Raw genomic sequence first — 11712 nt, forward strand, 5'->3', positions numbered from 1 at the left:
TTCACTTCCATTCTCCTGGTCGCATTCTTCGTCCCTATAAATTATTTTTCCTAAAACACATTTCTGTCGAAGCACAAGAGCATCCTTGTTACCCTGTTTGAATCTCATCAACACAAACAATTGTTAATGTGCTAACCCAAGGCCAAGCCATGATAAAAAAGCAACCTAGTGGATAAGGCTCTTGCTACTGGGAGGTACAAACGTAGACCTTTGGATAATTAGCTTCACCTCTAAGGCAATTAACCGTTTTTGGCCATCCCAAGTTCCATACCACCAACCTGAGAGCCAAAAACGTGTTCACAATTCTTGTTCATCCTTGGCACTTTTTTATAAAGATTCCCTAATCATTTCTAACTTTTCAAGCTAAAATTTCACTTGGTTTTTGCCTTGATCCACTTCTATAGTTCTTCCTTTCGCTAAATGGTGATTTACACACGACAAAGTCTGGAACAAAAATCACATTAGGATTACAAGAAAGGAGGATTAAACCAACATAAATCCAGCTAAACATGATACAGAGCAGAAAATAATGCTCTACAACAATGTCCCAATAGATTGCTTACAACCACTCCTTACCTCTGGGGGAGGAGGGCTACAAATGGGGAACAAGCATGCACAGCGATGCTTCTTATTTCTTATTCATTAACCTGCCAAACCAAATTTGAGATCACCATCACCCATTAATATTTTGGGTTAGGTTTCCATCCTCCTCCCTCGGAACTAAAGCTTTCCGATTAAGAAGCTTGTTGTTACCTCTTTGAGTGGAACACGAGAATGTCGAAGGCAGGTGCTTCAAGCTGGAAACATCAAACAACTCCATGAACCTTTGATCTGAAACCCTAGCTTTGGCAGCCGCATATCGTTGGTACTCATCAAAGACTGAAGACAGGCACCATCGTTGCAATTTTCTTAAGCACCCTACCAGACAACCAGTCCGGTGCTAAATGGAACAAAAATAAAATAAAATTAATAAACACAAGAGTTTAGAAGGTTCATACACTCCATATTCGGGGAATTAAGAGAGATTAACATGCATACCTTCCCCCGCTTGCAATGTATTAAAAGTGGGTGGTTCCTAACATCTGCATGGAATGCAGATTGCATTATAAGCAAGTTGGTAATCAAACACTGAGACACTTAACAATTTAAGCATTTATAATACCAAGGACAACTTTGAGTGCTTCGCGGATCATATCCTCTGGTATGTTTACAAAAGGTTCCTGCATCCAGAATATTAGCCTTCAGGAACACAATAAATTACTTCCCCAGTATGTAATCCACCAGTTTGAAGTAAAAAACCATCGTGCACAGCCATGAAATAAAATTGGGAAAATTTTTGAAAAAACACATCGGCATATTGCTTCACAAGATCTTTGCACTTAATTACCATTCTATGTATGCATTTGTCGTACTCTAGTGATACTACCCAAGCACACAGGACCTCAGCTACCCGGAACATTCATGACTGAAATTATCTTTCCTAGGATAATCACCTTAACTAATATTTACCAAAATATAGTGCACTGTGCCAGCAAGAAGCTCTTTGACTAAATATGTTATAGATCCGTCAATGGTGTGCCACAATGCAAGGGCAAAGCTTCATTGGACAGGCTGGATTAAGTTGACCAAAAATTAATAGCACCATGTTCAGTTTTGGAAGAATCTACCCTGAATCCAAATGTAGCTAGCAACAATCATGACTTCAGGTTATGAATTGATAAAGTTGGGAAGGAAACAAAATTCACTATGACTAGGATTTGCCTTGTTGTCGTAAGAGAGCGGAAAGTAATTCATTTGATCCAGGTTTACAGTACACTTTCAGACCTTCTACAAGAAATGATGAGAAAACAGTAAACTGTCTCTAAGTGGTTCAAAGGGAACAAAGGTGTACTGGCACAAAATATACTTCTACTGGTGGAAATAGGTGAAAGCATACTCGCACATGGAATTGCATATCTACAGAAGGAATTGTCGTCAGAAGTCACACTCCAACCCATTTGACAAGAACAAGGGTAAATGGATATAAATGCCACGGGGCATTAGAAGCAAGCACAGGAATTTTTTCTTTTGGGTGGGGGGAGGGGAAGCGGAAAAATAAAAAAAGGATCTATGAAAGCTCATATGCTGTATGCAAAACAAGAAGGCTATGTTAGCAGTAGAAAAGGTTAGGGAAAAGACCATACTCAAAAAATTGCACTGTGGAGAACGACATGTACATCTTTTTTTTTCTATTTTTTTGAATGCATTACTAGTTATAGAAAGAACTCAAGGTAGTGGTTATACAATCGACAGAATTAACTTTTGCTACTCTGTACTGGGAAGATTAAATGTTTAGGTTGTTTAATTACAGTAATCTGGTTTAATTTATTAAAGAGGTTCCTAATGTCCCAAGTATTGTAACAGTCCCCAATGCACATCTCATGTTGGTTTATCAAGGTGGGGCATAACTAAATTAGTAACTCGAGAACACCAATGTCAAGCCCCCATCACTGTGCAGGCACACATCATCGCTTCATGAGGCAGGTTGTGGAGGTATCCTGAGGTGGTTTCACACGGACTGACAAAAGGATAACTTGAGAGGGTAAGATTTGCAAAGTAGTCACAGATAAGGATGCTGATAATGTGAGTATAGACAGTGAGTGCTTGTCGCACCAAGTATCAACTTCAAGATGTGACATGCATGAGGCTTAGTCTCACCAAGTGTAGATCCTAGTGGGAGATGCCATGTAAGCCCCTGGGTGGAGCATTTTTGGCTCCCGCTGAGACTGCTAACCCAACTCAACCAAGTATAAAAAGCCTATCAACTAACTTCTATTGATGAAATGACTGTTCCATCATTTTAACTCGTATTTAAGGCCATGTTTATGGTTACTAAATAAGCATTGACATCTTTCACACCACTTCAACCCTCATTTTTACCGTATCCCTCCATGTCCCATGACACCTAACTTTTTTAACAACTGAAATCATCTACTAAAAACAACAATCAGAAAACATCCATGGAGGGAAATTTTTCCAAAATATTTTTGAAAGATCAAATAAATATATACAGGAGTAAGTTGTCTTCTCAGTTCTTCAAAGAGAGAAATGAAAGTGAAGAATTCATATTGTACATGCTACTGCAGAATCGGAAGTTATCATTTAGATTGGTTGTGCAATGAATTGTCAAAAGCTAAGAGGAACACTAAAAATTCAACGTCACACAATTATTCAGCAGGTTTTTAGTTATGAAGAACTCGTCAACCATACATGCATAAGCAAAAGGATCTACAGAGACCAAGGATTAAATATCCTTCCTGCATTCTGATGTTCTTCCATAAAAGCACGTAAAAAAATATGTTGAACCTTCACCTGGAACAATTAAGGAGTAGGCAGTCTGCAAGGGAGTTAATATGTAACCTAGGAACATCTGATTAATCACGAATGGGGTCACAACAGAAAGGTCTCAAAGCTTCTAATACAGTTTGAAGTGTGTCAAGAGAGGTAAGTAAACCAAGCTATTCTATGCAACCAACAAATTCTTGTAGTAGAATAGAAGTAGCCTACATTTAACAAGGAATTTTTAAATCAATGAAATAGTAAAAGAAACCAAAAGGATTTCTTATTGGTTCCCACTAGCCAATAAGAGCAAAAAAGATAAGAAGAGGATTCAGGATTTTCTTCAGAATAAGGCAGAAGGGGAAGCATAAGAAGTTCCACTCAAGTTGCATTCGTTTGGTCAAAGATATTTTACGGGATTTGTTTAAAACTAATACAAAATTGTATAAGGACTAGAAAGGGGGGAAATGTTTCACAGATATGCAAAAAATAAAAAGTCAGGAAAGAAAGAAAAAAGACCATTTCAAAATCTCAAGATGTTGTTTTACCAAAATAGTGAGGGTATCTTTACTCTTAGCACCCATGGAGAACCTCCACCATCATATGGCTCAGTTAATCTCCTTAATCATGTTCAAATGTGCTTATTAGTCATGTCCAACCAAAAACATGCCTAATGGCAGAAAAAAAATTTATAAATAATTATTATTTTCCATATTATATTTTATGGCAAAAACATACGCAGCCGCAGTGAGATGGAAATGGGTATGTAAACCAAAAGCAGGGCGCTAGGAATCTGGTTGTTGGGAAGATGAAGAAGACAATCCCCTAGAAAGTGCCTGGGCGAATTAGAATGAGGTGTTGTCTTTGTCTAATACAGATGTCTGAAACCTGAAATTTTCAGGAGAAATGGCTTGTAGCAAGAAGCCGAGAAGGTTATGTGATTTAGACTACACCTAAGACTATACACTCTAATTGATAAGAAAATGGTACAGTTGGACAAATACTATGAGATTTAATATGAATGTGGTACAGACCAAAAGATTTAAAGGGACATGCATGCTAGGGAGGTGGAGGAATGTTTGGACAAGCTACATTAGAAGGAACATGATCGATAGTTGCAGGAGAAATGTTTGTACAAGGTACATTGTGCTACATCAACTTCAAAGCCACAATTTCAACCTGGCAGGCATGACAGTCATGTGAGGGGAGGTGTTGAAACTATGCTCACAATGCAGGGCATGACTAAAAAAATTAATCTATCAACAATTTAGGGGTCAAACCAGCTTCTCTGATAGTAAAAGTTTCTGCATAAATATTAAAATTTGACAAAGTACTCAACAACTGGTGACAACCGTGTACAGTAGAGGAAGAACATTCTGCACATCTGTTTCCACAATAAGATACTGCAAAATCAATTTGACAACAATATGCCAGCCTAATTTACTAACTCTGGCTTGAACATATGAAGATGGTACATATCCTGGCTGAGAATCCAGATGAACCTGGAGAATACTGTATTATGAAGATTGTTCCCACTCATGATCACTTGAGGACTGTGTAAAGAAAGTAACAGCCTAACAGGGGCTTGATGCCAGAGCAAGAGCACTCCTGAAAATGTGTGCGAACTGTACTTCAACTAGGCATCTGCAACTAAATAATTTACCAACGCTGAGAGCCTGTATGCGCTTCCTTAGATGACATCTAGTGGTTATCAGACAAAGAAATCTTTTCTGCAAGCTTTAATGCTTGTAAAAAAGAGACGCTGCTATAAGCTGTACACTTATTGACTTAAAGGGAAACTTTGCTTACACAATTGACAATTGCACACTTCTTCAATGCTATTGTCATCTAGAAATATGTTAGTTTTCTTGAAATGATAGGCCAAGGATTTTTTTTGCTCTTTTTTTTTTTGGGGGGGGGGGGGGGGGCGGTGGGTGGCTAAAGGGCAGTGCAAAAAACTCATACATTCTGGGTTGTATTCATTAAAAATAACAAGTTATTTGTCAAAAGCAAAGATATCATTAGACTTATAGCTATAGTTTTGCCTCAGTAGACTGGAAAATAGTCCCCCCCCCCCACAAAAGAAACATACAGTATGGGCGACTGGTGGTCAAAACTGAAGGTTCTGTGATAGCGATGGAATAACCTGAGTGGAAACCGATAATTACCATGGGCCTCTCAGCCATGAATTTCAAATGCCCAACACAATAATAATGCTACAATATAAGGACACCAAAAGACAACAGAAAAAAGATAGTTCAAGAAAGACTAAGGCCCTCTTTGGTATCATTTTTCTTTTTTAATTTTACCTCGTTTAACAAAAATCATTCATGAAAACCATTTTTTTATCAAAACATAAAAATGGTTTGGTAACTACTTGAGAAAATTGGTTTTTTGTGAGAAATAGTTCGGTATCCCTATATGCAAAATAGGTTTTTGAATCAATGGGTGAAGAGATGTTCACTTCACCCATCTTCCTTATAACTCTTTTTCTCCACTTTGGACTGAAAAAGTGAGGGCAAGGGGCTTGGATTTCTAATTACATAATAAATGATTACTTTACCCTCCATATTGGGACTTTAAGCACATGCGCATTAAAGTTCAGCACAAAAATAATTGAAAATCAATTTTGGTCAAAACACATAAATGACTCTTGATCTCTTTTTGAATTTTGTGTTCTATCAATTTTTTTTAAATAGCAACAAGCTCCATAAATGATACCAAATGCAACCAAAATCGTTTTTGTGAACAAAAATCAATAAGAAAAATGATACCAAAGATGACCTAAGATCTATCGAATAAATTCACAGAGAAAAACAAGATATTGCCAATTAAAAAAATGGCAGATGCAGGAAATGGAAAAGATAGTCTACATGTGTTGAACTTTTATAAATTGACATCTTCTTCAGAAAAGAAATCCATGTCCAAAAAAAAATTTCTTCTACATAAATATAACTTTTGAAGTGGAGAAAATATGCATTTAGTAATTTCAAGATCATTTTCATACATATCTTTCTTTTCACTTCTGGAGTATTCATTCTTCACTCATTCTAAGGAGGAAATCTAATTGTTCCGACATACAAAAACAATAAATATTGTCATATCTCCTACCTTCAATCTGCCAGGGAATTCATAATATTGCATGTTCTAAAGACAACAAGACAAGTGGTCAAAATCCCACTAAGGCTTCACAACATTAAGAGAGGGGGGGGGGGGACAACAAATACACAACCCCCTTTTTGGTGTTTTTCCACTTCTTAGTCAAGCTACATCATGCTTGCAGTCATCAAACAACCATATAGCAATAATGAGAAAATACAAACCATGGATCTGGGTCATTGTTTGGATATAATAACCTCTGCAAAACTAATAGGGCAAGGTGTAAGTGCAGGTAGTCTTTTCCTAAGAGGATCTACGGTTCCTCCAATAAAGATAATGGTAATCTCCAAAAGCATGTTAGATCCACTCTGGCATCCTATATGATTAAATCATTTCAAATTCATTAAACATCCATCGGTCCCATGCCACATACTCACATATAAGGCCCAGGCTATACCTGGGACAAACTTCAGAACTTAGCCGAATGAACTTTTGGCTCTCATTTAGTGCTCCAAATACTGGAACAAACAGTCAAGAATAGATACAATGTACATGTTCCGGTATGGACATATCATCTTATGGCCATCATATAGCCTTATAAACCATGGAGGCACAAAACCCAAACATGAAACCATACATAGTGACCCTTAGTCCAATATGCATCAAGGTGCAACAAAAACCTTGATTACAACTCACTCCACATCCACACAATACACGCACACATTAGTGCATCACGAATCTTGATAAACAATCCCACTACGGCCCTTGCCACCTAAGAAGGCAACAGGAATAAATGAAATGAAATGAAAGGGGAGGGGGGGAGGGGAGAATATTCTACTTTAAAAAAAAAAAATCTATTGATAAAGTCTATTCCTTATTGAGTACACTCACGAATAACAAGGCTATGAATTTGTAATCTTCTTCACTTTCCCCTCCCATCATTGTTTTCTTCTTTCTTCTAAAAGAAGCATTCATGTGGTTGGATCAGAAATGGGCCAAACGGATAATAGAACCTAAGGAGAAAGATATTTCCAACTTATCCGTATCTTTCTTTTTTGGGGTGGGGGGTGAATCTAGGTTGTCTTTCACTAGCATTGCAATGACCAAGAGCACAAATTGGCCAAACGTATAACAGAAACTAAGGAGAAAGATCTTTCCAAATTATCGTATCTTTATTTTTTGGGGTGGGGGGTGAATCTAGGTTGTCTTTCACTAGCATCACAATGACCAAGAGCACAAATTGTTAGATTCCAACGAGTTCATGATAACAGAAACACACGGAAGCATATTGAACCAAGTGGATATTGAAGCCTTGAAGGATCCACAAGTATTGCGATTCCCAACATGGTTTTAGGAGTCAGTATCAGTATCAGATCGGCTGTATTGGCCATGACCGATACTGATATGTATTGTTGGTATCGAGCAAAAAGGTGACTTATTTTGCTTTGCAGCCAATTCTGTCCAATACATATCGGTATGAGCCATAACTGATGCTGGATTCAATACTGTACACAAAATCTATGCTTCCCAATTGAGTTTTAGCCTATAATTTTATTTTACCCTTGTTCCACAGCAATAACCTTCCCTGAACACCACCAGTTTGTTCCTATTGTTTAAGAACTGGCCGCCACCATCAGTTTTCTGGTTTTCTACAAATAATGGTGTCTCCATGGGGACCAGCAGGAGAAGGGACATTATAACACGACTGGTCCAACGTTGAAGCAGGTCCAGTTCGTCGCCTAAATCAGTAGCTATTTACATCTACTTATCTGAAATTTACCATATTCTATCAGATACAGAAAAAGGAGTCAGAATAGTAGGTTCAACAGCAAAGTATCAGTTGGAAGAGGCTCCACATCTGCTCTTAATGTGAAACAGTGTGTATTTGTACATCTGTTAGAGAGAGAGAGAGAGAGAGAGAGTTGACATGGCCTGGCACCACAACCAGGAGATACAACCCCAATCAAGACCTTTGCACCATGATTTAAAATCTCGACTCGACTTGCTCAGTCCATAAGCAACTTCAAATATTCATAGAATATCTAGTTATTAGCATTTAAGAAAAATAAAATATCAACAATCCCACTGTTAAACAAAGAGAACCTATCACATGCATTTATGATTATAGTAGAAATCTATCATACTTCAAGATGCACCTATATATTCCAATGTGAAGGAAATATATATACATAGATATATATATATATATATCCCCAAAGCTCAAAAAATCATATAGTAGGTGAATAAGCAAAATTAATTATTAGTTTGTAAGGGAAAGTGATAATATTGTGTAGCTGTGCAAGACAAATCCAGGAAATAGAGACAACTAGGACAACTAACCACCAAAGAAACTAAGTTTTAATAACAACTAAAAGCGAAAGCAGTTTGCATTAGGCTTTAAATGGACTGCAAAGTCCAAATTCCAGAGACTCTTTGAAAATCCACAATACTTAAAAATTATTATAGTGGACAAATGAATTAGTTTTTCTCCTTGCACTAAATGAAAGTAGAAGAGGGGGGGGGGGGGAAATAAAACAAATGCATTGATCTGTAAATAAAAAGATCATCCATTCAAGCACATATTCAAAATAATAAAAGCAAAACTATGACTGCAGATCCAATAACAATAAATCAATAGGTATGATTACAAAGTTATTCTCTGTGTCTACAATTTCTTCTAACTTATACTCTCAAACTTTAATATTCATTATAAAAAAAAATTATCTGGACTGAAGATCAGAAACTTCAGATGGGAAAATTATACATTCATTTCCTAAGAGAGAAGGGTAAATTAAACATGTAATTCTTCCATTGGCAACATTTTAAAACTTTTCAGCGGTTACTGCTACATTACCTTTTTCCTTGTTCTAATGAGAAAACTTAGTACTGAATACTTGCCTATTGTAACAAATTAGTGAAAATCAGGAGAGAACTCTCTTTCTCATATAATGAAGAAAGAAGTACAGATACAAATAATGACCATTATGTGAGGATTAGAATATCATAGAAACTTACACGCCACAATATCAGATCTGATTACTAAGCTGATGCAAAACGAATAGCAGTCAAGATGATTTTTGAGAAGCAAATATAAATCGGACATATAATGTACTTTGGCTTCTCACTAGTTGCATTTCTTCAGTTCACAGCTTGTCACAATATTAGTTAGTCTTATATGAACAAAGCACATTTCACAGGCCCATATTACTACAATTCCCGTCCTCAACATACCCAAAGCACACCATACAAGTTGGATTATCGCGGACGGAGCTCCAACTCGCGATCCCTTAATTCCTAATTTTCTATTACTCAAAATCCTCTAATCATGCATGAGATACCGACAAAAAAAATGAAGATCACTGCATGAACTTCAAATGAAGACCTCCAAATCGAACTTCGCGGCATAATGCATACTAACTTGAAAATACCGATCCAATTTAAAAAATAAATAAATAAATAAGTACCTTGTATCCTTCGATCCCGAACTGGAAAAGCCTTATCCCGTTCGACTTAAGAAACTCGGTGTTGGGATCCGGATAAGGCTCGGGGCAAAGACATCTACACAAAAGCACCACCAAAAACCCTAGACCATGAGGATCGTCACAGACAACATATCTAAATTGTAAAACCAGAAGACTGAAGAAAACAAGGAGAGAGAGAGAGAGTTCAAACTTGAAAGGTGTCCACTCAGACTCACATGATAGAACGAAGGCCAAGGGTCTGTAAGAAGGAGAAGTTGGCCGTATCGGGGAAACCAGACCTGAAGACGCCATTATCGACCATAGCGAAGTTAAGAGGCGGAACAAACATATCTTCTCCATCTCTATCAATCTCTGCAACGGTGGGCGAAATTTCAGACTCAGGGATTAGCTCCAGCTCCTCATCCACTGCAACCTCATTCGCTCTACACATCTCTTTCCCGACCTTCTCAACTTTCATTACTTTCGCGCCAACAAATGAATAGAGAGAGAGAGAGAATGGGGGACAGTCAACAGTGGGGAGAGCTGGGGAGAGAAGGAGGGTCAAGGGTATATATATATACATGAACGGAAAGGCACGGGATGATGATGATGATGATCGAAGCCAACTAACTAGCGATACCAAGAATCTTAACGGATCTTCACTCCTTTAACCTTTATTTTGTATCTCCAGCACGCTTTTTGGAAAATTTCCTATTTGAATTCCAATATTAGTTCAATTTCGAAGCACTACAAAGTAAAAAACCACTTGCAGAAAAGTCTCGCTGAGCTTCTTGTTAAAATGCGCTGTGGGGTGGTGAAGTTTTGATGACTGATACGGATAGTGAGAGAGAGTCTGGTCTAGACTCTAGAGAGAGCCTAGTATAAAGAGAGAGAGAGAGAGAGAGAGACCACGAGACGCAGGGCGTTTGGTTCTAAAAAACGACGGGTAAAAGCAGAGATTGAAAATGAGCGAAAGGTTACATGTACTGATGTACACGTTAAAGCCAACTTGGCCTCGGTGGCTTAGCCGCCGCCTCTTGTACGCTTCCACGGTTCCTTCCACGCTGAAAGTGTAGAGTGCTCCAGTGCCTAGACAATTAACGTGCTCTGATCTGCGATCTCATACGTGTATGTCATCTTAACCGTTAAATGTTGTGGTCCCACCCCTACCCTTATTGTAATTGTCAGTGTACTTGTAGAATGTGAACCCAAGGGATTGTCAACCGGTCGGACCCGGTCTGACCTAATCAATTCCTGCCAAAACTGATTAGTGGTCGGTTTTCAGTTAATTGGATCTGGTTATACGGTTCACTTTGCTTTCACTTTAATGTTTTATCGTTTTAACAGTTGTTTATTGCTCAAAGCTGAAATCGAAGTAATTGCTTTTTCTTACAAATGCATGAAAGCAAAACACAAATTGAATAATAATTAGTCCAATATGGTTTATGCCGTTCGATTATATAAACGGTTCACCCTTGATACTACCACCTCATGGTGGGTCATAATTTCACCATCTTAGGGTGAAGGGAACCCCCAAAAAACCACAATTTAAATCAAAATTAGGTAAAGATAAAAAGAAAAAAAAAAAAAGAGAAGGTACATCATCAATTACATGAGTTTTGATCTTAATAAGCTTAGTTCATTACCAAATGTGGTGAAATGAATTTGCACAAAATAGCCTTAATACATCACATAATATAGTAAAAGGTTCCCACGATCATTTATAAGTATTGCGCTCCAGTCCACTGGATCAACTCTACACAATTAGTCCAAATGTCGATGCCAACGACTTCCAACTATTGTATTCATTGAAATCCTTGGAGTAATCCCCTTG

General features: G+C 37.6%; 1 protein-coding gene across 2 annotated transcripts; it reads right to left on the reverse strand.

The window, feature by feature from the left end:
* Positions 1 to 445: 445 nt before the first annotated feature.
* LOC122083976 (probable tyrosine-protein phosphatase DSP4) lies at positions 446 to 10814 on the reverse strand. Of its 2 annotated transcripts, XM_042651936.1 has the most exons (6): positions 10115 to 10814; positions 9882 to 9975; positions 1163 to 1220; positions 1039 to 1082; positions 754 to 940; positions 446 to 647 (listed from the first exon to the last, which is right to left on the reverse strand). In XM_042651936.1, exons 1-6 carry the CDS (start codon positions 10459 to 10461, stop codon positions 643 to 645), a joined length of 735 nt encoding a protein of 244 aa, XP_042507870.1. In that variant the 5' UTR covers positions 10462 to 10814; the 3' UTR covers positions 446 to 642. The 2 variants fall into 2 exon arrangements, with proteins under 2 accessions (XP_042507870.1, XP_042507869.1); XM_042651935.1 differs by having other exon boundaries at positions 446 to 940; positions 10115 to 10812.
* Positions 10815 to 11712: the final 898 nt, after the last annotated feature.

Source organism: Macadamia integrifolia, chromosome 7 (genome assembly GCF_013358625.1).
Source record: "Macadamia integrifolia cultivar HAES 741 chromosome 7, SCU_Mint_v3, whole genome shotgun sequence".
NCBI classification, from domain to species: Eukaryota; Viridiplantae; Streptophyta; class Magnoliopsida; order Proteales; family Proteaceae; genus Macadamia; species Macadamia integrifolia.

Coding starts and splice junctions, on each gene's coding strand:
- LOC122083976 (XM_042651935.1), bottom strand. CDS start 10,461: ATGTATATATATATACCCTTGACCCTCCTTCTCTCCCCAGCTCTCCCC. Junction 9,976..10,114: donor CTTGGCCTTCGTTCTATCAT/GTGAGTCTGAGT, acceptor GCTTTTGTGTAG/ATGTCTTTGCCCCGAGCCTT. Junction 1,083..1,162: donor AGCACTCAAAGTTGTCCTTG/GTATTATAAATG, acceptor CATTCCATGCAG/ATGTTAGGAACCACCCACTT.